This window comes from Panthera onca, chromosome C1 (assembly GCF_046562875.1).
Source record: "Panthera onca isolate mPanOnc1 chromosome C1, mPanOnc1 haplotype 2, whole genome shotgun sequence".
Taxonomy (NCBI): domain Eukaryota; kingdom Metazoa; phylum Chordata; class Mammalia; order Carnivora; family Felidae; genus Panthera; species Panthera onca.
The window spans coordinates 166852042-166879490 of record NC_138346.1 but is presented as its reverse complement, the minus strand read 5'-3'; the positions used below and the strand labels follow the sequence as shown (position 1 = coordinate 166879490).

The following is a 27449-nucleotide window of genomic DNA, read 5'->3' as shown; positions in this document are numbered from 1 at the left end:
TGAAATGAACACACTCAGCTAATGAGTAGTCAAAGCAAGAAATGGACCATTACCAGCCCCAGAGGAGCCTGTCCTTAAGTCCCTTCCAGTCACTAGCCCTCCACAGTAACTAATATCTGGACTTCTAATATCATAGACTCACTTTTGCCGCTTTTGAACATTATTTAGATTGAATCCCATTTTTATGTGCTTTGCAATATCTGGTTTCTTTTGCTTGACATTTATGTTTATTAGGTCCATCCCTGTTGTTACATGTGGCAGTTGTTCTAATTGGTTTAACCACTACATAACCTTATGAATAACTACCACCTTCTCTACTGGGAAGAGTTTGATTGTGTGACACTGCTAAATAAAAGATTATTTACATTTCTTTTCTATGTGCTTTCTTTGAGTAGAAAGTGGAATGACTTGATGGATATGTTGCATTTTTTAAGTTTATTTATTTATTTTGAGGTAGAGAGAGAGAGAGAGAGAGAGAGAGAGAGAATGAGTGGGGGAGGGGCAGAGAGAGAGAGAGGGGCCTAGAGGATCCAAAGCGGGCTCTGTGGTGACAGCAGGGAGACCGATGCAGTGTTCAGATTCATGAACCATGAGATCATGACCTGAGCCGAAGTCGGACACTTAGCCCACTGTGCCACCCAGGTGCCCCTTGATGGATATGTTTCTGATATATACGGAGCTATCTTAAAATTGATTTAGAGGGGCACCTGGGTGGCTCAGTCGGTTAAGCGGCCGACTTCGGCTCAGGTCATGATCTTACGGTCCGTGAGTTCGAGCCCCGCGTCGGGCTCTGTGTTGACCGCTCAGAGCCTGGAGCCTGTTTCAGATTCTGTGTCTCCCTCTCTCTGACCCTCCTCCATTCATGCTCTGTCTCCCTCTGTCTCAAAAATAAATAAACTTTAAAAAAAATTTTTTAAAAATTGATTTAGAATGATCCTTTATATCAGGAATCTAACATAGTAAAAAACGTAAAAGCTGAGAGTAGAATGGTAGTTACCATGGACTGAGGAAAAGGGGATTGGGAAGATGTTCGTAGAAAGGTGCATAGTTTAAGATATGCAAAGTAAGTAAGTCCTAAAGACGACTGGATAGCATGGTGCGTATAGTTAATAATGTATCATATACTTAAACATTTGTTAAGAAGGTAGGTCTTCTGTTAACTATTCTCGTCACACGCACACACAGAGGGAGGAAACTTTGAGAGGTGATGGTTAAATTAATGATGTTGTTTATGGTGACAGTTTCACAGGTGTATGCTGATCTTCAAACTCATCAAGATGTACACATTACATATGCACAGCTCTTTATGTCATTACTGAAAAAAATGAATGTTAACAGTTTGTATAGTGTGATCACCACAAACATGCATGAACATATATGCACAAAAGGATTAATAATAGTGAGCTTAGTAAAAATGTGACATTTTTATCATTTCAAATTTTTGTTTCTCCGTAATTTTCTAATTTTCTCTAATGCACCTATATCCCATCTGTAATAATAAATGTGAAATTTATCAAATATGCATCATACTTAAAGGTTTACAGTCTGGTTTGTCTGTATCCTCCTATTCTACCTCCCCTGTGAGAATAGGGTAAGTATCTTTACCCTCATTCTCCGGATAAAGAAATTTAGTCTCAGCAATCTTACGTAACTTGCCTTATGTCAGCCACTGAAGCAAGATAAAGGACCAGAACCATACCAGTTCTCCTGAGTAAATATTGCACAGCCTCCGTGTGCTAATGACTGCGTTAGGTACATCAGAAAAGGGAAGAGGAGACTCAAGAAGTGACCACATTTAAAAGGCAATTACACAATTTTCAATAGAAAATATCCAATGGTAAGATTCCACTTTAAATCAGCATTTTCAGGAATCCATGCATTTTCGGCATGGAGCTGAATCTATTTCACAGACCAAGAAATGGTCTTGCCAGGAATCTTGCTCTAGTAATTTAACCTCTGACTTCTTGGCTTGTGCCTTAAGGTAATTTAGAGATAATCATACCTCTCCAGTGGCTATCACGGACATGTTGCAAGGATACATGAGTAGTGTGCTTGGAACTCTTTTGAGAAGAGGGCTTTATGAATGCCACATATTATTACCAGATTAATATTGGCTATAATTATTTACTCATTCTCTCTTCCTGTTTCTCAGGGTCGAATGTAATACCTACCAGACCTGTAAGAGAAAGTGAATCTCCCTTTGCCTCTCTTATCAGAGGGAAAGAGGGAAAGAAGGGAAGAACAGGAGGTTGGTTCTCCCTGCTCCTCTTCCCTTTGGAAATTTTTGATAAATAGGGTCAACCCCATGATCATACATGGTCCCATCACCTGCTCTTATCCCCTTAAGACTTGCTTCTGTGGTATTAAGCATTGTTCCTTCTCCGAGCCATTTTTGCAAGACAGGAAATGACCAACTTCGTGGGCATGCAACCTGGGCAAGAGGCATAGAGCCCCACTCCAGCAGGGCCCCATAGTTGCTGCCTGGAAACTCATGATAATTTTATTTTTGATCTCGTGTTTTGTAAATGAAGTCTGAGGGGGAAATGGAGTATACTCCAGTGACTTAGAGCCTTGGCTCATATGCTGTCCCACCTTCTTTCTGTCACTTGTTTGCCTCCCCTAGACTTACTCTCAGCCCACTATTTCCCTGATCCCTGGCACCCCAGGACTCATCCAGCATCCCTCCCCTTGCCACCCATTCCCAGAGGGGGCCTAGGTGCATGTGCAGAGAGGGTCTGGGTTGGTCACGTGTGCCTTGCAAAGTCTCAGATGGGACATGGTAGCAGCCATCCCTGGCCTGGGCTGGCATGGCTATACCATGGTAGACAGACGCCATGTCTTGGTGGGGTGAGCCTCTTGCCCACCCCTGCCCTGGGTATCTAGTACGCCCCAGTGCAGACCTTGTAATGCCCTTAGGGGCCACCTGTCTTCTGTGGAGTGGGGCATTGGTACTGTGGGGAAAGGAAGTGTCTGACTTCCCCAGAGCCTGCCCCTGTCTGGGGCACAGCACATCAGTTTGGCAGCTGGCAGATAGGGGTACCCCAGCGACTTGTGAGCTCTGTCTTGCCCTAAGTCACAGGATGTAGGGCCTGGAATCCTGTGAGGGTCTGCACTCTCCTCATAGTATCCTCATGCCCAAGGAAACACAATATTACAGAGTAAATAAAAAACACCATGCCATTCATTAATTGTGATAAATGTGCCATAATAACGTAAGATGCTAACAATAGAGAAATATAAATGTGTGGTATGTGGAAACTCTCTACATTAGCTTTGCAACTTTTCCCTAAATCTAGGGTTATTTTAAAATAAAAGGTTTTTTGGGGCGCCTGGGTGGCGCAGTCGGTTAAGCGTCCGACTTCAGCCAGGTCGCTATCTCGCGGTCCGTGAGTTCGAGCCCCGCGTCGGGCTCTGGGCTGATGGCTCAGAGCCTGGAGCCTGCTTCTGATTCTGTGTCTCCCTCTCTCTGACCCTCCCCCGTTCATGCTCTGTCTCTCTCTGTCCCAAAAATAAATAAAAAACGTTGAAAAAAAAATTTTAAAAAAAAATAAATAAAAATAAAAGGTTTTTTTAAACAGAAGACAAAAAACAAAGTACTACCATGATAGCTCAGAGAGAGAGACTCCAGAAGAAAGAAAAAAAAAAAAAAACTTCATGCTTTTATTACCTTCAACAGCACTTTTCCTGCTGTTTGAATAAGGGGCTCTGCAATTTCATTTTGCACTGGACCCTGAAAATTATGTAGCTGATCCTGACCGTAAAACCCTTTGTGGAGTTCACAATTCCTCTCTCTCCCTTCCTATTCTTCCCTACTCTCAAATGCCAGGCCTTTGGGTTATTTTGATTACCATTAATAGTTGTGTTCCGATGCATTGATAATCTGCTAAGAACTAAGAGATAAATATTCTCATCTTTATTTTAAGATGTAGGAAATTGAGGTCCAGGATCACATAGGAAACAGAAGAGAAACTCTAAATGTGTGAGTCTCACTCCAAAGCTGTTGCTCTTCCCACAGGACTGCAGATGCACCATTCAATCTCTAGATATCCAAATCTCTAGACAGTTGCAGGCTGCTTGGGCATTCCTCTGAGTACTTACTGAGTATCCGGTAGGTACCAAGCACTGGATCCAGTGCTAGAATCAGAAGTTATAGTGTGGAAGCCAGTCCTGAGCATCACTGGTCCTTTCCTTTGGCTTTCCCCAGAAGTAGCAGGGGGTTGATGCCCATATACTTAGCCCACTCTGACATCTGTGCAGCCTGCATTAGTTCCTGTGATAAGAAGGGTCCAGAATGAGACACAAACCGAGTTTTAACTATAGATTAACAGTCTGGAAAGGAACAAATTCTCACTAACTACAACACTAACTTCACAAAAGTTCTCACTTAAAAATATTGTAGCTGACCAGAATAAGAAAGGGCAGTAGAGTAAGGGCCTATCATATCCATTGGCCAGTCACTGGGATCTCACGACTGTACTAAGTCTAGGAGCTCAGATGTGCTTGTTCTGGGTAATAGTGAATGAGCTGTGGAGGTAACCCTTTACTGCTGGATCTTTGAAGAGTCCTCCTTCTTCCTAGTCCTTCTGCTGTTACGATTATTGTATTTCCTTTGTCAGCCCAGAGTGGAAATTGGATCCCTTTTTTCCCTCTTCATGAAGGAGAAATGTGATAGATCATCTCATGGTCATGTTGCATATCGGCCAATTCAAAAGGCTCTGAGCATCTTAATTACTGAGAACCACAAGTTGCGATATGGAAGACATGAAGGTAGTAAGGCCCAAGTAGCTGGGAAATGGTTGGACCTTGTCTCTGATAAGAGGCTGGGAAAGAGGATGGGGGGGTTCTGGCACTTCAGGGAAAGCTTCGTTGGAAGAAGTGATCCTCTGGAAGGAAATAGAGGAGACAAGGGGGTGTGTTGGACACCGTAGACAGTAAGTGAGGAGCTTCTGCCTGTTGAAGCAGCATAACAAAATTGACGGGGAAAGGAGGGAAGGGATGTGTAAGTCTGGCTTGAAATGAGTTTTACTAAAAACGCCTCAGTTCTTGTCTGCACATTTTTGCAGAGTGTGAAAAAAATAGAGGAAGTCACCTCCAATGGTTTTGTGGCTTTTAAGTATGACATACAGGATATTGAATTTTAACCCCTCGTTATCCTAGTGTCTGCGTATTTGAGGGATAAATGAAAGATCTGTTCTTTGAAATGTGCGTCTGTGATCAAGCGATTCTAGTCCGTTGGAATCACTCTTTTACTCATTCTCTTTTCTGCTTCCTACTTAGTATGAATGTCTCACACACACAGAATTATTCAAGTAACAATAAGAGGCTATGTGGTCTCCCTTGGATTTCTGTATGAACATATGAAAAATATATTCTAAATTTGACAGGAATGTGTGTAATCTTTTCTGTAATAGAAGTCCACACAAGATTTTTAAATTTTATTAGCACCTGTTGTGTGCCCGTTTTCCAGAAGGCTTGATAGAATTAATGAATGCTGTTCCCCTCAAAACCAGTCATGTATGCAGGAGAGTCTGGTTGACTTTTATAAGTGTTGCATCATTAATTCATCTAGCATTTATAAAGTCAATTCCGTGTTTATTAACATAGAGTGCTTAAGTCAATAATGTTGAATATTAGACTCTTGGGTATGGAAGGACATGTTTTGAACATTCAGAAAGATCTTTATTATCCAGCAAAAGTATGATCTTGAAGACATATTTTTTAATGGACTACTGAGAAATATTTCCAGAAAGTCTAGAGTCCCACCACCATAAAGCACAGCCCCTGGCTTTAATCAAAGTGAAAATCTGCAGTGTTCACATCTGGCTCCACCTGAAAGTCCGGTTCAGAATTTCCCTGTGACCCTGGCAGTGGCAGAAGAGAAGTTTTAGCTTTGTTTAGTATAACAAGAGCTGAGACTCCAGGCCAATAAACGTGTTCCCGTAAAACTCCAGTTTCTCTTAGACAGAAGTCTTATCAGGGAAACCTCATCTTAAAGGAGAGATTCAGAAGAGGGGAGACTAGCCTACACCTCTCGCTAGTGCGGGTCAATGTGTGCTGAATTACAAGTCTCCAACATGTACACATCCCCCTGCATGAATGACTGCCTAGACTTCCAAAGTCACTGTCAGCAGCACCCCCTCCCCCAGCCCCGCGCCCAAATGTTTCATTTAGAAGAAAAGCAAATGAGAAAATGCTTTCCTCATTTCTGCTCCAGACTGCAAACCCTCAGAAATGACATCACGCACCCTGAAGAGCCCCGGGATGACTAAGGCAGAGAGAGCCTGAGAAAACTCACTGCTTCTGCCTTTAGTTTTAGGACACATGTATGCAGATGAGCCTCTAAGAGATGTTTCCCCGCCTTCTTCCTCGGAGGAAGTTTCTTGGTAGATCGGGGACACCTCATCCAAGCGGGGGGGGGGTGAGGGGGGGGATGGTGGTGAAAACTTGGCACCAGCCACCCCAGGCAGAGCACCGCGGTGATTTGTTCTCCTGGTGGAGAGAGCTGGAAGGAAGGAGTCAGCGCGCAAATAATGAAGGAGCACGGGGCCACCTTCAGTAGCTCCGGAATCAGCGGCGGCGGCGGGGACTCGGCTATGGACAGCCTGCAGCCGCTCCAGCCTAACTACATGCCTGTGTGTTTGTTTGCAGAAGAATCTTATCAAAAATTAGCAATGGAAACGCTGGAGGAATTGGACTGGTGCTTAGACCAGCTAGAGACCATCCAGACCTACCGCTCTGTCAGTGAGATGGCTTCTAACAAGGTAAGGGGTGACCGTTTATTCACTCAAGCTCCCCGGCATCCCCTGGGCTCCCCTGGCCTCTGCCTGCAGCCTGGGGTGCATCCGAGGACGCGGCGTCAGAACGGGTTTGCTGAGCCTGCCTCGGAGGGTTCTGTCCCCAAGTGCCACACTTTGCTGGTGTCTTGATGCTGCAGCAAAAGTTAAAAATCCTCCATCCGCTTTCATGCCCAGAAACCAAACTTCTTTGTTAGTGATGTAGTTTGAAATTTGTTTAAGGGGAGAGGTGCTTATTAACTGTACAAATGAAAAGCCTTTAAAAAAGAAAAACCGCTGTCAGGAAGATAAAATCTGAATGAATTCATAGGGTAAAATGGTAACACGCTGCATTGCAACCAGGTGTTAGACATATTTTTTTGAACAAGAAAATAATGTGATCTCCATGTATCAATGGAGAGAATGGTTCTCCCTGAAGTTCTATTAATTCTGAAACTCTTCTCAGAAGGACATTCTGGGATTCTCTAACATTTCTTTTGTGATGCTGGCATGACCTAAGATTAAAAAGAAGAGAGAAAGAAAGAAAGAAAGAAAGAAAGAAAGAAAGAGAAAGAAAGAAAAGAAAGAAAGAAAGAAAGAAAGAAAGAAAGAATATACTCTGTCTCCCAAAAAAGAAAGTTATTTTTTAAAAGTTTGCTGCTTTTCAAAGTGGACTTATTTGAGATTAAGTTCCACCCATACTGCGAAGAAATGGTTTTACTTACAATCCCTAGACAAAACTTAGTGTTGAAGAGTTTTAATTATCTGTCATTGTATCATTTGTTTAATTAACACCTGGATTTAGAGTGCTAATTTATGTAGTGAGAGTTGTTGCTTTTTGTTTGTTTGTTCCCCCCCCTTGGAGAATGTTAACTTTATATATGATGTGTGTGTATGTATGTATATATTTATTGTTGTTGGTTTTTGTGGAAAGCTTTAACACTACACCTTTATAAGTGTATATCTTAAGAATCCCCAATCATCTTAGCCTGAAGAATTGTCTTACTATCTTACGGTTCTGGTGCCGGGAAGAGATTTTGCTCCACACCTGCCAACATGCCCTTTCCAGCCCTGAGGTTCCCTGGTGAATGTGTGTCCCTCCTCCCTCTTTCTGACGTTAAAAGTATCACCTTCCTATCAAGGCTTACTGACTCCTGCTCGAGGGATCTGAGTGCCGGGAGCCCTGTGTCCTTAGGAGGTCTTGAAGGGTCCTGGGAGTGTGGGGATAGACTCTTCTTAACTCTTGTTTCTTGGTTAATGAAAGGGCAAAAAATAAAATAAGTCTCTTTCTCAAATTGTAGTTCAGATTCAAGTTGGAAAAACAAAAGAAAAGTTTTGAGATTTAACTATTTACTGACTTTTTTCTGAAGTTCTCAACTGAAAACTAAATTCTGGGATTTTCCAGGCTGTTGTAAACTTGACCAACTGCTTCCCCACGAGGAGGGCTTAACTGCGTAACTTCTCTAAAGCACACTGGACTCCAAGTAGAAAGATTTTCACACATGCTTTAGCCTGCTTCGGAGCATTAACAGATCCTTTGTTCACTGCATGTTGTGAGCATTGATGCCCATACAAGATGTAGGTCCAATATTTAGGGGTAGTTTTTTAGCAGCTTTCACCATAAAAAACATGCTGAACTTTCTTCTTGAGTTACTAAGATAAAGTAGACAACTAACTCCAGGGAACAGAAAGAGTACACACTGAGAAACTGCAAATTGTCCTTATTTTTCATTTGGAGTGTTGATGCCTTATAAATTCTAACCAGGTCTGTGTCTGGGGTGCTGAAATGACACATTATTTTACAAATGTATTTACAAATTGTTCATAATCAGTGTAATGGTCAATAAGGCTCTAAGACCAAAGACTGTGTAGGTCCCGGTGAGAATTCCAATCGTTTAAGGCTTCCGCTCCTCCTTTATGGTATCCTGTGCAGGAAGCAATGAAAGCTGAATAGAGCTAACCCTAAAGAAAGGGCTAAACCTTAATGCTGACACAGTTAGCTTAAGGACAAGGCATGCAGTTTCACCTATTTTTGATATGTGCAGTGGAGAGGTTGTAGGGCAAAGCAATTATCCAGTAGATGAATAATGCTCAGCTGACAGCCAAAGTCAATTTCATTTGTAAAAAGATCTCCTTCTCTTTCTATTCACTCAGTGACCTTTTTCCCCCCAGAATCTTGATTAGCCAGATAATTGTTTCAGGTAAGGCTTAATCTGTGGCACATATAATATAATATAATATAATATAATAATAATATTTTGTGGCCACCAAAAAGAAATTGATCTGTATCCATTTTCTGGGAATTGAATTATTTGTGGTAAAAATAAAATTCCACATTTATTTTTAAATGTGGTTGAAATTATTTGAACATTCCATCCAAGTCACTGTTTAAAAATACAGTCATCATCATCATTATCATTATCACGCCTATGTAGTTGTAGCTGGTCATTTTTGGCAGTCTTGGCAAATCTCTGAGTTGATAGACGTGGAAGTGAGTCTGAAGATGTTCTATACAGGGAAGTATGTGAAAAGCATAGGCTTTGGAGTCAAAAGATCATAGTTCAAGTCCTGTCTCTATCATTGACTAGCTACTTGACCTTGGCTAACTTACTTAACTGTTCTAAGACTTAATTTTCTCATCTGTAAAACAGGTACAAAGTGTAAAAGTAGCACCCTACCTTACTGGGTTACTGTAAAGATTTAATGAGATAATGCATCTGAAACCTTCAGCAAGGCACCTGATGTGTAGTAATAATTAATAAACGATAACTTGTTGATAGCATTTACTACATCTTTGCAAAAATGATGGGTCCTTAGTTCTGATCAGCTAAGCGATTACTGAGTTTTTACCTACTCAACAGTGGTGTTGGGAAAACCAGTGTTTTATGTTGGGGGTGTTTGGGAACATGCAAATGGTTGAGCATTGACTGTGTCTAGTAGAGAAAAAGGAAGCAGTCTTTCATATTTACCCATCTGGGTAGGGTTGTGTGTTTGTTGTTTTTTCTTCGCCCTTTTATATTTTGAAGAAAATTGTGACATCAAAGATTATAACTGGCTTTCCCAAGTGTGCTTCAGAGCCTGAGAGTTAGACAAGGAACTGTTTCTGTGACTTACAGAAACATAGACTTCTCCTTGGCCCCAATTTCCCTCATCCCTTAATACTGGCCCCAGGCCAAATGGAATTCCAAAATTACAGAGAAAGATGCAGCGAGGTGGGATAATACGGTAGGTTATTTTTCCCAAAAATGACAAGATGAAATAAATGAAGCAGTTTTATGAGGCAATGACGTTTTTCAAGATGAAAAGAATGTCAAGGGAACCTTCTGCCAGCAGCCCAGGTTCAGTTAGACATGTTAGAGCTGTTTTCTGTAACAACAGATTGGCTTCTTAGACTTGTTCATTAATTTTTGTTTCAACTCTTATCACCTCTTGAATTAGAAGAATTGTCATACACTTCAGCGAAATGCATCAGAGCATGAGTTCCTCAGTGGCAAAACAGTCAGATGTTTTGAAAACAGGATGCTTTGGCTGTGCCGTGTAAAAAGAGGAACGGAAAGAGAAACAGTATAGCAAGGAAGAAAGCAAATAGCCTCAGCAGGATCCCCAGCCCAACAACGGCATAAACACTGACCTATCTTCCTGACCTTCACTGTGGCTCAGTTCCTGACCTCGTGTCACCAAAGCCAACCGACGTCATTGGAGGAGGATAGGAGGAATGGCACAGCTGCTGTGCGGGTGACTAGAATTTCCTGTCTCCTTCCTGACAGACTCAGTCAGAAAAGTACAGAGTTGCAACAACAGTAGCTGAGGAAGGACCTGCACAAAACAATCCCAGTCAGGCGTAGCTGTGAATGACAAGGAAAGGGAGCTTTGACTGAGAAGTGGAGTCTCTCGCCTAAACTTTTCGGGTGAAAATTTTCAGAGGGGTCATTTATACCCAGCATGTTGAATGTTTTTCAAAAGATGAACATGCTGTGGTATTTAGCAAGGAGCTATGTTCAAGCAACTTATTGCTCTCCTAACTTCCCCACAAACATCTCCATTATCCTTTTCTTTCTTGGCTAGCTTGGCCCCCCAGGGCTGTTTTATGTGTAGGACAAAGGTGAAAATAGATGTTTCATTGTTGAAAAGAGCCGTCCTCCTTAATACTAGTAGTCTCTTTAGAATGAAAGAGCAGGACCCAGCACTTACTTCAGTCAGTGTTTGCTAAGGAAATCTGTACGATAGGAATGGGAGATAGAAGGTCTTTTTTCTCTGAAGGCATCATGGAGACAGCTGCAGATAGCATCACAGGGGAAGTGAGTCCTTCTGGCTATGCAGGTTTATTTTTCCGGTTCTTCAGGTGTGTCCATACCAGAGTACTGAACTACTGAACCTTTGTAAAGGCAAATAATTGCCTGTGCTCTTGGGTGGGAGAGAATAAACTCATATGATTCCACCAGCTTGGAGCCACCTGGGATCCAAGCTGCATGATACTGGAATGTGATCATGATAGGCTGGTTGCCCTGTAATTGGGTGAGTCCTTTTTTTCTATTTAACTGAAAAATCGATAAATATGAGACATGTTGGATCCAGCAGAACCATAAAGGAAATAGATTGTGTTGGTCAACAGGTTCACCTTAGAGCTCGGTCAGGAAGGTGATAGGCAGGTGACCAATTACTGAAGGGGATTAATTTCACTTTTGCCCGAAGTTAAATGATAGGACTAGAGCATTGCCACGCTTAGGGCAAGAGGGGTCCTTTCCCAGGACCCTTTGCTTTAAGAGGGCCCTAGCCTGGTCTTCCTCCCGCTACACTCTGCTCCAGGAGGTGAGAAGGCAGGCGGGCTAACGGGCAGCTGTGCTTCCTGCTCCAGACTACACTGCATCCAATGGGCCCCGTACGTTCTCTACCCAATGGCTCTGAACCCACTTCCAGGGCCTGTACAGGCCTCTTTCCTGGATATGTTGCAGGAATTCACACCCTTAGGCCCAAGGAGTAGCCAAGAGGCAGCAGTTCGGCTTGGAAGAGGTGTGTGGGAGGAACTTGAACATGCAGGCTGTGGCAGAGGGTGCACAGAAGCTTGCACATGGGCTCCGCGGAGAAGAAATGGGACAGGGCGTGGGCCAGGAGCTAGGTCCCCCCTGCACTGCTATAACCAGGAATGCACATTTCATGCTGGCCTTCCAAGCTGCTGGGAAGGGGTGTCCGTCGAGGTGGGAGTATTGGAGGTAGCTCGAATTGTATCTTTATCTATTTAAACTTACGTATGTGGCCTCATGAATGCCAGAGGTGACCCGGATTAGAGGGCAGGCTAGAATGAAAATCAGTTCTGATGGCCAGGTGGGGCACTCGAATATTTTCCATACAACTTTTCTCACTTTCCTCCCAGATGTATATAGAACTGGAGGCAGCAAAGGGAAAAGAGCCTACAGGTACAAGCCATGAGTTTGAGTTTTAGCTATGCCTCCACTGAGGGACATTATCTTAAACAGTCAAATCATTTTGAAACCTTGCCTTTCTTTATCTACAAAACAAAACAGTTGGAGAAGGCTATTTCCATGGTCTCCTGCAGCTCTTGTGTTTGTTGTTGGGGCAGTAATAGACAACCAAACTCCTTTTACAAGTGTATGTGTGCAGACATGTGCTAAGCTCCTTACTGACATTCTGTCATTAATACTCTCAGCAGCCGTTTGGAATAGATATATTATTATCTTGATTTTACAGTAAAGTGAGATTTAAAGAGTTGAATTAAATTGCCTAGGGTAAAGAAGAGAGCAGGATTCACACTCAGGGCCCTCTGACTCACCGTCATTGATCCCAATGGGACAGATAAATATAGACATACAGAAGTATTTAATAACCCTCACAAGGAAATTTTGTCATTTTTGGGATGTCTTATTCTTCTAACTCTGGACATCATTGCTTGTTTAGGTCTAGGTCAAAATCCTAGTCTGCAGGTTCCATCCTCTAGGCCTCCAGACCAGCCCTTAATAATCTTAAACTCAATCTTCCTGGCTGGGAAATAGTGTCTTTTAACATAGAAGAGGGAGGAGAATAACCATAGTTATAGAAAATGGTTGTAAAGCACTCATCAAAAATGTGAATAACGGTATTAAACTAATCTGCTGCCTATTGTGGACCAGTTTACTAAATTCAGGATCTATTTGTTTCCAAAATTTTCCATCATGGCCTAAGAGAAGAAAGTGAAATTTTGTTTAAAAGACAACCTACCCCCAAATTCCCTTTTTATTCACCCCACAACATAAAAAGAAAATGGAGAGAGGCTATTCTTTTTTTTAAAAAAAACATCATTCAAATTTAATTGGGGCAATTTCATCATATATTACATCTTTTCTAGTATATGCCCTAAGACCATGAAACAGAAGAGCATTGCTTCAGTAATAATTAATATAGGGACATTTCTCAGCCGTATTATTTGATGTGTGAAACTAAGGCAGAAGGAAAAAAAATTAAGTTTCCTTACAACTTACAGCCTGTTGACAAGTCCTTGAGACAGGCAGAGTGGCATCCTCTAGGAGGAGTTCAGCTGCCTCAATGATGACACTTTGCTAAGGGCAAAGGCAATCTTAGCCCAATCCCCGGTATCCTGTAAGTCTACTTAAACATATAAAAATTCCTTTGGAAACTTCCTTTATCTCTATCCCCCAGAATATATGTTGGCAATCATACTCCAAGCTTATGGCCCATTGATACACATCTGAAGGGTCTCATGACTGAGTTTTTACTCAACAGTGATAAATGACCTTTCCCTAACAGCAGCTAGCCCCTCAAGGTCCTGGAAACCTTGCTTCCAAAATACCTTAAGAGACTTACACTATCGCTACCCGCCTCCCAGCCTAAAAGTATACAATCCATCACTCTTCACAACCCCAGTGCAGCTCTTTCTGCCCACGGGTCCTGTCCCCATGCTTTAATAAAACCACCTTTCTGCGCTGAAGACATCCCAAGAATTCTTTCTTGGCTGTCAGCTCTAAACACCAACATTATCAACCATATCATTATTGAGAGTGTATTGTGTGTTCTAAGTTTTACTCTTTGAAAACTTAACAAATCAAAGATTTTGAAAGTGTAGTGCTTTGAAATAAGTTTGATTTTTAATCTATTTTGCTTAACTTAAATATTTCTGCACTGATATTTACAGAACCATTTCCTTCATTGAGTTCCAGTCCATGTACCCCAGTCTTTCTGCTAATTCATTTGAAAGTCCCCACATGATCAAATCCTTAAAAATAAAGCAGAAATGAAGTGAGGGCACATTTCCTTTGCCTGTTGCACCTCAGGCTAGCTGATAAGACAGCATTATATTATCAATATCTGATAAATACATCATTTTAGGGGAGCCTTTCATTCCATATGAAAAACAAATGAGATAACTATATTTAGAGTATCACATATAAATCCAGAACACTAGTTTTGAAAAATAGAATTACATATATTAACGGAATAAATGTCTATTTCACACTTTTTATACTTCTTCCGTGTCTTTTTTTTTTTCTTTTAGATAGAATGTGTTCCAATCTGAAAAACTTCCAAAATCAGTGCCATTATTATCTATGAAAGAAAAGCCAGGGGTGGAGCTTACTCTTGTGCTATTTTTCCAAAACACTTTACGTCTAAGTAAGAGTGTGCTCAGCAAATGGAGATCCATCAGCATTCTGGAAGCCAGGACTTGCCAAACCAAAGATCCTCGGGCAGACTTGTGCCACAGTCAATAGATTTCACGCTCTTGAAGGCACTATGCCAATAGTGGATGTGCATCCCAGCACATCTCTCCACTTAGCATTTTTCAGGAACCTGTCAGTCCCTCTCTGACTTGCCCATTTGTACGTGATGTTTCCCTCAACTGGTGCCAAACTGTTTAGTCTCCTGGATATTTTACTGTAACTTCCTTTGTTTGATTTACTTTAAAGTAGCCAAGTGTTTCCACAAAGAAAGGACTGTTAAGTTATTTAGAAATGAAGAAGACAGTAAAACTTCTGTTTCTTTTGTTTCTGTTTTGGGAAGTGCCTGATAATCTTTTTCTCTTTAAGAAATACCCGATAGTCTTTTTCTTTTTATGGAGCAGAGTTTAAAGTCTATAAATCATGCATTTCTGCTCATCAGTCCTGTGTTTCCTTCTGCTAATTACTTGCAACTTAAAAATATACCACTTCTGAAACCTAAAGCCTTCAGAGACTGAAGTTTAGTGAATGTATTGAAAATAAATTTCATCTTCATGGCTCAGTTTTGCCGTTTTATATTTTTTAGTGGTTCAATATATGGCAACCTTGAAAGTATTCCTTTAAAACTTTAAATGGCCAAGTTTCCTTCACTCTTTGCTAACAGCATAGTGCATAATGCTATAACCTTCAGCAGTTGTAAAGATGAACTTTGAGTACAGATACCAGGTCGTAAAAGTGATTAAATGAATTTAAAAAATTTAGATTTAGGGTAAGAGTTTTGTCATTTGCTATCTGAAGAGGTAAATTTTAATGAGTTGTTTTGGAAAGAAAACAGTAAGAAGAGAAGTCATCATCGAATAAAAATATCTTTCCAACTCAACCAAATAGGCTGTGCTAGAGCTGATTAGACAGGGCAAGGTGAAGTGGTAATTTGGCAACTATTTAATGACTTTGGTCAGTATGGATGGTGAAAGTTGATAAATCAAGCCAAAAAAGATTGAAATATATTCTTTCCAGTTATAGTCACACATGGTTGCATTAAACAAAATCCCAGAACTTTAAGCCTAAAAGAGAACCTAAGGTATCATTGATTTTGAAGACTTCATTTTAGAGATGAGGACTAAATAATCTAATATACTCCAGATCTTTGCAAATATAAAACACAATCTAAATGAAAGGTAATTTCGTTATGGCATGACTTCTCTAGAGTCGTAAGGTTAATTAATGGAAGACTAAGGTAGTAAAATACAGGTCTGATTACAAATCCAGTTTGCTGTTCATCTGCAGCAAAAGGCTGATTGCAGTTAAGACGGGAGACATTCCCTCTATCATTTCCACTGATCTTTAACCTTCTCCTTGCCCTTCTCATTACCTTTCTTGAGTAAAAGCTATACATGTCTTAATCACTTCAAGTAAAGAGAACTAAATTAGTATTCCTGAAAATTGTGTGCTCAAAGTCTAGCAGGAAGTATTTGAAATGAGTTACTTTAAGTGCCCTTGGCATTTTTTTTTCACTTTTTGCTGTTTTAATTTCTGAATTTAAAATATATATATATATATATATATATATATATATATATATATATATATGTATGGGGTGCCTGGGTGGCTCTGTAGGTTATGTGTCCGACTTCGGCTCTGGTCACAATCTCAGTTTGTGAGTTCGAGCCCCGCATCAGGCTCTGCGCTGACAATGAAGAACCTGCTTGGGATTTTTTCTCTCTCTCTCTGCCTTTCTCTCTGCCCCTCCCCCTTTTGTTCTCTCTCTCCTTCTCTCTCAAAATAAATAACTAAACTTTAAAAAATGTATGTATATATTATCAATGTATATACCTGTATATGTTTGTGTGTATATATGTGTGTGTATATGTATATGTATGTATTTATTTACTATCAGAAAAATATCTCATTTTACAAAGGCAGTCAGGATTAACATTTTTATCCTCACATAATTGAAATGATACTCAAGTTTTAAGTAGGTCCTATTGATCGAAACTGGACTTCCAACTTCCTCTCTACACTTGATATCAGAACATCTATTGAAAACCTGGCTTAAGAATACAAATAAAAATAAACATTAAAAAAACAATTAAAAAAAAAAAGGGGGGGGGGGGCGCCTGGGTGGCTCAGTCGGCTAAGCGTCCAACTTCAGCTCAGGCCATGACTTGCGGTCCGTGAGTTCGAGCCCCACATCGGGCTCTGTGCTGACCGCTCAGAGCCTGGAGCCTATTTCGGATTCTGTGCCTCCTTCTCTCTCTGACCCTCCCCCGTTCATGCTCTGTCTCTCTCTGTCTCAAAAATAAATAAACGTTAAAAAAAAATTTAAAAAAAAAGAATACCAATAAGAGTTTTATGAGAACTTGAGAATGAAGAGATACGCACCTTTATCCTTCTCTTGGTATTCTTTTGCTTTGAAGACTTCCCTTTGGCTCAAATACATCATCAGGCCTATACTAAGAGCCTACTCCTGGCATGCCACACTTTGTGGCTTTCTTTTTTGAAACTTGGCCCAAATCGGTTTGATTAGATTTTTTTAAATCATTCTCTTACCTAACTTATTGGTTAATATCGTAGTTAATATTTTAGTTCTCTGAGGCTTTATTTATGTTTACTCCAGATTGCAGGCTCTTGAGGCCTACAGTCATGTTTTGAATTTTTTGAGACTCCATTTATGCTTATGGTAGTAGGACTAAAACGTATCAAAGAGACATAGCTCTATTTCTGTTTAATGGTTAGGAGAAAAGAGGAAAAACTAATGAAGACTTTTGTTCATTGGTGGTAGTCGATTTAGGGTTTCTCTTGTTTTAAAAATCTCTCCCCCAAATTCTTCTTGATTTGGTCATTTAAGAAATTTGTTGACATGAGGACTTTTAATAAATACGAGGACAGGTAATGACGTCACTAGTGGGCACAGTATATTCAAAATGAAATTTTTTTTCATATTTTCAAAAAATTTAAATTCATGGAACATACTTAGACTATCTACTGGTTATATGAATTTCCAGTATACTCCTACAGGCCCATTTGATTGTGAGAAGCTAGGGATGCAGATAGATCACTAATAATTGTCCTCCAGCTCCTACTCTAGATGTCCCACTCACCACCCAGACAGGTCAGTTTAATCAGCCAGAACCTACTCATGTAGCCAGGTGAAAGGGCATAGTGCCTTTCCTGCCACAGCCCCTAATCATTTGACTGCTACTGCCAGCTACCTTCTGTAATTGAGTCAGAATGACTTAAATATATCTGCATTTACTGATGGGTATGTTTTTCTTGGACAGGTCCAGTACACTATTTATGTTTGTGACAGGGTGAGGTGCCGTTGAATTTTTCCTTGCTGTATTGTAACACTTTTTAAATATTTCTAAATCAGTATGATTTAACTTCAAAACTTTATCTAATTTTGATTACAATAATTAAAAACACTGTTTTGTTAATTCTCTCCTATATGTTTAAGGTATTAAAATATATTAAAATAAGGTCATTGCCTAATGCTGCATTGTCGGTGGGGCATAGAAAAATTTTCAAACTTAGAAAACCATATATTGCTTTTCAAGAAAGAGCTTTTAGAGCCTTTAGTAAATCCTAAAATAAGAGAGTCTTGCCAAAAATAAATAAAAACATGAGCCCCTGGGTAGGAATGGGTTCTTTTTCTTTAAAGTAAGACAATATATTGGGTTAAAATAATTAAAATAGGAGCTCTTTCTCATACATGCTGGAGAACGTGGACAGAGCCTTCCTGGTGCCGGACAAGATTGTGGATGGCGGGTGAGGACCAGGGCCGGAGAGAAGAGGGGCTGCTCAGGGACACTCACAGCAGGAGGTGCCTTTGAGGTTCAACAGCACTAGATTGTACCAAGCACACTGTTGGCTCTCTGGCCAACTCTTCCCTCCCTGCCCCCCACCCCGGCATATTCCCAGTGCTCCCATCCCCCCACCCCACTCACGAGGATGGAGGTTGATTTCAATGTTAGCCAAAGTCAAGCAAACAAGAAAGTCATCTGATGTTGAACTCTGGCAGACTGTTGAAAGGCAGGGTTTGGGGGAATGGTTTGATCTCCAGTGCCCAGAAAAAAAGGGGCAGCACAGGCCCCTGCCCCTCTCTGGAAGATCTCCATCCTGCTCCCTACTGCCTGCATACCTCCCGCTCTTAGAGCTCCATTTCAACCTCAGCTAGATGTGTGACCTGGGCCACTGCTCATTCTGCCTCAGCCTTCTTTTCCTCATCTTTCCGATGGGGATTGGAGACTGACTACCTTCCTCATAAAAAAAAGAAAAAAAAAAAAAAAAAGGAAGAGGAGATATTAGTGAAGAAGAAGTCAGGAAAGATTTTTCTGTTTTGATCACTGCTTTTCAGATCTAGCCCCTGAGATCCAGGACTGCTTGCCCAGAGAACTCTGATTCTGCCTGAGGAAACATTAGTTAAGGGGCATTTTGTGGGGATTTTTTAGGTCCATTCCTTCACTTTAAAGCATATTTGCTCTCAAAGTTCCCTATGGTACCAGGATAGAGCATTAAATAAACAGCCACTTTCTCCAAGTGTATAGCTCTTTGTTATTTTTGTGTTGCCAGATCCAAGGTAGCAAGGTAACGAGACATACCTGAAGAGTGCTTTCCCGCTTACACAGAGCTCTCCATGTTATCGTATTCTGATGCTCAGCAGGAGGAAAGCATTCATATATCCTCACTTCAGTGTGAAAGCAGGGTGCAAGACTGATTTGTCACTGATTTGTCCAAGCCCTTCAGCTACTAACCGGTGATGCCTAGAATCAAATCTTTTTCTTTTTGCTCCAAAGCCAGATGAATTAAAAATACAAATTAAAGGAGGGGCGCCTGGGTGGCTCCATCAGTTAAGCGTCCAACTTCGGGTCAGGTCATGATCTCATGGATCGCGGGTTAGAGCCCCGCATCGGGCTCTGTGCTGACAGCCTGCTTCAGATTCTGTGTCTCCCTCTCTCTCTGCTCCTCCCATACTCACACTCTGTCTCTCTCTTTTTCAAAAATAAATAAACATTAAAAAAAATAAATTACAAAATAAAAATTAAAGGGAAATCCACAGGGTAATTTATTATATTCTTATATGGCTTGGTAACAAAACCAAGTCTATGTAATCATAGACTTTTGAAGCTAGAACTCGGTCAAGGTCCCTTCTTGTATTTTAGACCTCAGCATAGATGTAGATGTAATTTCTTTGGAGAGAACTTCTCTAATTATCTGAACTCAGTACCTTTTTGGTTTTACAATTTGCTATCACAGTTTATGATTTTTAGTTTTTGTTGTGGAACTTAGCTTTTACTCCTCTCCTCCCTTAGACTACAAGGTTTTTGGTGACATGAATTGTGTCTACCTTGTTCACTATTGTAGTTCCAGGATTTAAAATGGCTCTAGGCACATGGTAGGCATTCAAACAAATATCGTTTGCATGAGGCTCAGAAACTTAATCTAATTTGTCCAGAAGCATGTATGTTGTTAGCGGCAAATCCATTAGAACCCAGCCATCCTGTTTCCTGTTGCACAAACACGGTGTTGCTTGCCATGCCCAATTCATTTTGCTAATTGTTCAGCTGAATGAGAACCCCCCCCACCCAATCTGGTTTACAGTGACTCTTCAAAGTACCGTCAGACGCACCAAACTCTTGCCCCCAAGCCTTCTCCCAAACTCAAAGTCAGACAACAGAGAACAAAGTCATCAGGGCCAAATGCTGTTTCTTTGTGAACAGAAATATGATGCACACCTTGGCTGTTATTTGGCTCAGTGTTGGGGTATTTGGTCTACCTTTCTCTTGAAAAGGCTACATCCTGTGGCCAAGAATCTAAGCCCTTCGGAGACAGGCAATGCATGTGCAGCTCAGAACATATCTATGAACACGTGTTGTGTCTGAAACTCAGCCTCTCCGCATATCTGTTGTGTCTGGAGTATAGCAGCTTAGTCATTCTGTCATCGTCTGGTTGTGTTTTCTGACATATTGCTGATACTGCTCTCACTGCTATCCCAGCCACATATTCAATTAATTCAGATGTGTTAGTAGACTGACCTCCACTGTAGCAATTGAGCAAAATGAATATTTGGTGCCGTTATCATTACACGAGGCAACTTGTGGCCATTCATGGTTTTTGTCAGTATTTGAACAGTTCCAAACTTAATTTGAGGAAATTGGCTACATCATGGAATCATGAATGGATAGAGTTGGCCACAGCAGGACATCTCAGAATATATATGTATTTTTTAAAGCTACAGTTTTAACACAAGGCCATTTTGAGTTATAGTTTCATTCGACAGGCTTCATCTATCTTTGTGGCAATTCTGGTTTACACTCCTTAGACTGATGAATAATCGAAGTGTCACCCAGAGAGCCAGAACTTCTATGAGTAACTCGTGTGTCATGTAATCAATATGACATAGCGCTGCATCACACCTGCAGTAGTGTGTTGTGGGAATTGTGTAGTTAATTACACCAGCCTCTGTCAACAACAAGAGAAGGGTTGAGATGCCGCAGAGCTGGCTGAAAGCTCCGCCCAAATCCAAACCCATGCGAAGAACGTCCCATAAGCTCAGATTCTTTTAAAATTCAGAGACAAAACTGAGAAACAAAGCATCAACTTCAAGTATAAACCCTGTGGAATCAAGCACAAGTGCTGCAGACACTTTGCCAATCGCTTTACATGTTTAATTTCTAACCTTCCATTTTTAAGCTGGAAAAACTTAGTCTCTGACTCAGTGACTTGCCACGTTTCTCAGACTGGGATTTTATTTCCAGACTCAGCTGGATGCTCAGCTGATTGTATGGCATGCTAGTAAGATGTTGAGTTTGCTGTTAGAGGCCTGTTTATGCTGTTAGACCTCCCTGGTAAGGCCAGCTGTAATCAGAACCCCCTCTACATCGTGTGTATGACCTACACATCCAACTCTGAGACGACTTTTATAAGCCTTCCATGAAGTGGCAAACTATATATTTGGGGGTGCACTGTTGTGCAAAGCACTCATCCATCGCTTTTAAATTGTGGTAGCTAATAATAAGAAAATGAAATGTGTGATAAAAATTTTTATAGAATAAAATTAGTTTACGACCACCGTTTTTATCCTTTATATAGTTCAAAACTATGTTCAAGTCTCCCACCTGTGGCACATTCTTCTCAGTTCGCAAATGCAGAGTCTATTGTAGGGATTACCAAAATGCCAAAACTGATCATTTATTCAGGGAATGAAATGATGTGTCTGTGTAGCCCATGGATTCCCTTTATTTATTCGATGGTCCCTAGAGGTGATCCTGGAAATTTCCAGACTGGAGGCCTATCCCAGCCCTGGGAAGTTGTTAACCCAGAAGTAATGATTTCCACAGCAGGCTTTGAAGCATCACATTGTCTTTTATCTCAAAGGGTATGTGACCATAGTTAGCTGAAATCAATATAATTAATTTAAAACACAATATATGCCACATGATGTATTTAAAGGATTAGAGGAGTAATCTCAAAAACCAGCTAGGGTAGATTTTTGTGGCTGCAAAAATATTGGGAATTCTAATAAGGTTATACATAGTGCAGAATTTTAAACAAGCCAGGAGATGGTCCAGTAAAAGTGGGTATCAATTCTTAAAGAGAATCATGACCAATACTTATGGAGTTATAAAAAGAAAGCACATGTTTGGGGGGCAATTTTCCTGTTCTGTGTCACTGGCTTTCAAGTCAGATATGAAGGTCCTGTTTTCTGCTAGTCAGTAGAGGACACTAGACTGGATGGTTACCTATGGTAAGTTTTCTAATTTTAAAAGTATAGTAAGTTATAGAACTTCTTGCTGTGAAATGGTTCAACAGAAACCTTAGTCATCTGCTTTGGAATCACATTAACGCTCCCATGGCCTTAGAACTTGCTTTAGAAGCTTGAGGTTAAATATTAGCCATTATGCAGAGAAAAAAAAATTGTAGACAGCTTAAATGCAAAAACAAAAGGGTAACTAAATAGTGTACTTTGATTCCTTGATTTTTCTTAGTTGCTGCAAGGATTTTTGTCATCTGTTAAAGAAAGGCCTTTGCTATCTTTTGTCAGGCCAACGCCCAAATTTGCCAAAGTATCTTTTTTTTTGGTCTATTTCCATTATTAGCCAGATTAAAAGGTAAGGGTCAAATATATAAAATGCAATTGTGAAGCTCCAATAACAGATGCACTGTTGCTGTGTTTCTTACCAGAAGGAAAGACCTCTGTCAAAAAGAACAAGTTTGAACATTTTAAATTATCTAAAAATAGACAATACCTCTACACCTGACAGGGTATATAATTTTGAAATCCAGTCTCTTTATGGGATATTTGGGACCTGCAATATCTAGAACACACTTATACTAAAAAAAAAAAAAAATGTTTACCTAAAATTTAAATATGTCTTTAATAGTGTCTTTTGTCTATTTAATTGTGTCACTGCAGCAGCTTTAAGAATTAAGAGAATGTTAAGTCGTGAGAAATTTCTCTAAACATTCTTATGGGAATTACTTTGGGTATAGAAGAGGTCCATTTTTTAGTGTCCCAATAGTGTATACCATATCTCCTCTTAAAATGTTTTCAGAAATTCCAGGAAAAATGGACAGCAGCAAAGAGGATAAATAGGTAGGAAGAAACACTTAATAATTTTGAGGGCCGTTCAAGCCCTGCTGTCAAGTTGTAAAGTATTGTATTTAAATTCTCACTGAGTTTTTGTCAATTCAGTGTATGAAAGCACTAATGGTTTGTCCTTCTTTTAAAATGTCACTGGAGCAGGGGCGCCTGGGTGGCTCAGTCGGTTAAGCGTCCGACTTCGGCCCAGGTCATGATCTCACAGTTCATGAGTTTGAGCCCTGCGTTGGCCTCTGTGCTGACAGCTTGGAGCCTGGAGCCTGCTTCGGATTCTCTGTCTCCCTCTCTGTCTCTCTGCCCCTCCCCAACTCATGCTCACACTCTGTCTCTGTCAAAAATAAAGAAACTTAAAAAAAATTTTTTTTTTAATTTTAAATGTCACTGGAGCAGATACTTGTCCTTTAACCAGCAAGTAGAATTTATTCAATTTTAGCTTCATGATAAATGCCAATGTTTTGTTGCAGAATATCCTAGAGATGTTCATGCTTGTTTTTCATTACATATTTCTATGGTTCACTACACCCCTGGGCAGTGAAGAAGAGAATCACTCAATTCTAGTATGTTTAGATGGATTTCTTTCTGATGTGGCACAGGGACAGTTAGAATGACCTAACGTTGTCCCCTGGTGTACTGAGGGTTTGCTCCAGAATATTGGCACGGCAGCGCTTGTCTTCTGGGATGGCCCACCATGGAACTGTAGTTTCTATTTTAGTAGATGTTAGTGGACAATGAATGGCATGTTCTTCCATCCTGAACCCTATTACCTATTCACTCAGTTCAATTCCATTTGCCTCTCAAATAAGACAGACAGGTCATTAAAGAAACTGTGACATCACGTTTCAAACGGATGATAGAGAGGGAAAGATAAAAAAGGAGACAGGAGATGAGATGCTTACTGTCAGATAATCTGAAATGTTAAGAACTGTGGAAATTGTGAGTTTGATAAAGGGTTCCACAGAAAGTACGCTCTATCCCTGCCTTTTGTTTACATCAGATTTGGTAAAGGAAAGTATAGGTGCTTAGAAATTAGAATTCTTCACTTCTTTGGGTCTTCTTTGCATGTAAAATTAGGGGTATGAAGAAAGCAATGTTGAAATAAAATGGCTCCTAGAAGGTAGCCATTTTATAACTAAAGAAACTGTGTCCATCACTGAAAACAACCTGAGCTCCCCCAAAACTCAGTTTATCTTGCACAGAGACCGGAGCCCTCCTTACTTGCACATTTCACTGAACTGTGTGCTGCGGTTGCAACTTCCTCTACCACCGCTAGCATTCTGAGGAGGAATTTTCAGCCCCCTTGCTTTCCTGATGCCCGGGAATTCTGATTAAGTTGTGACTAACAGAGTGTAAAATGTGAGTCAAAATTTAGTCCCTAATAAAGTCATTGTGACTTTAATGACTTTGGTAGTTGTTTCATACTGCAAAAACAGGAAGGTCCCACACAATAAGGCGCCTGTCTCACAGATGGGCTCCTGCGTAGACGGCCACCCACAGGGGAACTGCTGGAGCAGTCTTCCTCTCTTTGGCTCTTTTTTTTTTCTTTTTTTCTTTTTTTTTTTTAATCCACACAGTTTTCACCTTCAGACTTCAGCGTGAGGTTATCAATAAGAGGAAGGTGCCTGTTTACCTAGTTTTTGATAGGCTGAAGATAGATTGGATCACTAAAGATTCACTCCTCAGTGAAACTCAGGTCACCCCCACCCCCCCCTCGCAAGCCCAGATTAGTCTTAAAAGTAGCTCTTCCATGTGCTTGATACTAGCCCCTGGTGTTCTTACTCTTCCGAATTTATGTCTTACAAACATAAAACCACCAAGTTTTAGAACTGGGGTGAATCTCTGAGATCCTTCTACATTAAGCCTCCTGTGCAATTAGTGTAACTAAAAACTCTTTACCAAGAGAGCTCCTAGGTTGCCTGTGGATCTCTGCACAAAGCTCAAACCAGAACACTCGTGAAAAATATAGAAAAGTGATCAAATGTTCCATCATTCCACAAAAAAAAAAAAAAAATGGCTCAGTAGAAAATAACCTCCGTATGTAGCATTGAAGTGAAATCAAAAATTAAACTCATAAAACAAAATGTTCCTATCAAGTGTAATTGAATTTCAGCCTTTGCTATTATGTATTTTAAATAACTTCCCACTCTGAAAGGTAGCCTATTTGAAAACATTCACCTTTGATTTTATAAAGAAGATATATCCTAGGCAAGCAAGATTAAATCACTTACAGAGAATAATATCTTTTTCCATTTTCAAAAAATAATTGCAATTTCTAGCGGTGTTCACAAATCTAGTGTTGGGCGTAAGCTTTAGGAGGCCTTGGAGGAATTTGTGTTACTAAGGGTCCATTCACAAACTGCTTGTCTGTGCTCAAAAGGGGCTCTAGCCATTTCCTCTGGGGACATTATTTCTAGGTAGGCTTTAACAGGGTTTTCTTGTGAAGGCAGATTCTTAACAGAAAAATAGGATCTGTGTACATTAGGTAGTAAAGACACATTTATCTTTGACATAGTACACTCCTGTTTGTGGATTTCTCTACTGCATTTGACAAAGTAAATAATGTCCATTCCCTTTCAATCCTGTAACTGCTTGGGACACAGTTTCACTCAGTATAGCTGTTTTACCTTCCTATCTGGGCGGAACACACAACTCGCTAAGTAGACAGGGAGATTCCAAGAGTGTTAGAGTATCAAACTGGAGGCATGAGAAATGCTTCTTTTCTGTTGCTGGTGACTTATTCTTACAGACTGAAGCATTTCCAATTTGGGTTGTTTTTCTCAGTAGTGTTGAGAGAGTTTTATTTTCTGGGAAATATCAGTTGCTGGTAAGTATCGTGTCCAGACTGTGGGAGGCTGCCACAGAACTTATCGTAGAATCATGACAGGTTTGGATTGAAAGGCTGAGGGCCGAAAACCATGCATCATTTTCATTTTATGTATGAGAAGTGAAGTGACTTCACAGGACTGTTAAGAGAGCTAAGAATGAAAGGATTTGTGTACTACATTGTGGCTGTCTCTGGCTCAACAGAAATAGCCTTCATATGGGAGTCTGACCCTGAAAACCCAACTAAGCCAAATTCTCCAACTGTCTCCTCGGCCTGCGTATCTCAAGCACAGTTCATATCCCGCTCTACTCCTTGGTGTGTTTCATCACACAGGCCAGCACAAACCATTCTAATTGTCCTCTACCTTATTAGAATGTAAAAGATAGCCCTGTCTGCTCCTTGAAGGCCAGGTCTGCCTTTCTTAGTTTATACAGAGCCCAACATAAGTGGGCTCGTCATAAATGCTTTTTGATGAGAGCGATGATCGCCTTAGTCAGTGTGGTTGGGCCCTCCCTTATGGAGGAGGAAAACCACAGGTTGTTGCTAAGCAACATTTTAGGACTGGGTCAGCTTCTGACCCGGCGTGACCTCCATTTGCGTACTTCATCGAGTTAATGTGTTTTATGGTTACCTCAGGACGACTTTGTTTTTGGTGGCATTGACCATCTGTAAGCATGAGAAGGAGGGAGGTGATATTCATCTCTCGCTTCTTCTGTAGCTTACTCCTTCCCTAAGCAATACAGGAAAGGTGAGGAGTTTGGCTTATTCTCAGCCCTGTAGCTGAGAGGCACTTCCCTGCCCCCACACTGAGCCTGAATGGCAGTATATCCCAACAGGATTTTGTGGCAATGGAAGGTCAAAGAAAGAGAGGAAGGAGAAAAGTTTTTCCCTTCTGAGACTTTTATTATTGAATTTCTACCTGCTTCTATATTCTGAGCTAAGGAGCCAATATGACTAATAAAGAACCACCCCCTCTCTGTCCAGACTGTTAACTGTTGTGGTTAACTCACATGCCTTACTTCATCTGACTATTTCTACTAGGATAGAAGTTCATTAAAAGCATTAAAAGGGGTTTCCCCCTCCCTTTTTTTTTTTTTTTTTTTTTTTACTGCTCTATCTTTAATGCTTTGCCTGGTATGTTTTAGGTGTTCAATAAATATTTATCTAATACATGATAAAATGGTTTTGTTTGATCTAGTACAAATGTGATTGAGTCTAAAATCTTCCTAAGTATTTCACAGGCCAAAGGAACCAAAATGAGGATGGGGTGTTTGAATGTTACATTTGGCTAAGTCTTATGCAGAGATATAGTTAAAGGAATCATCTGTCTATGTGTTTTTTTTCAAGATATTTTTACAGTGCTTCAAGTTAAGTTTCCTCCTTTGCCAGAACTTAGCTGCTTAATCAGAGCATAGAATCCTGCCTTTTCCAGCTTCTAAGTCTTTAGTGTAAGTGCCTGACTTTTGAGAAGTAAAAATGAGAGGCCATCATGACCAAGTAGGTATGTCTTAAAAAAATAAATAGCTTAGAACTTACACAATTCACCTGGCGTTCAAAACTGCATAGAGGTTCAGTAGCTAAAATACACT

The 27449-nt window shown here is 40.5% G+C and overlaps 1 protein-coding gene across 5 annotated transcripts in view; it reads left to right on the top strand.

Moving 5' to 3' along the window:
• The window catches only part of PDE4B (phosphodiesterase 4B), a 537685-nt gene that overhangs the window by 489581 nt on the left and 20655 nt on the right, over positions 1-27449 (top strand). For 4 of the 5 annotated variants that reach the window (XM_060625541.3, XM_060625542.3, XM_060625543.3 and 1 more), the window contains one exon: positions 6649-6761. In XM_060625541.3, coding sequence (XP_060481524.1) covers positions 6649-6761 — 113 coding nt within the window. Of the gene's footprint in view, positions 1-6203; positions 6384-6648; positions 6762-27449 lie in introns of those variants that run through there. The other variant, XM_060625544.3, reaches the window with a different exon arrangement.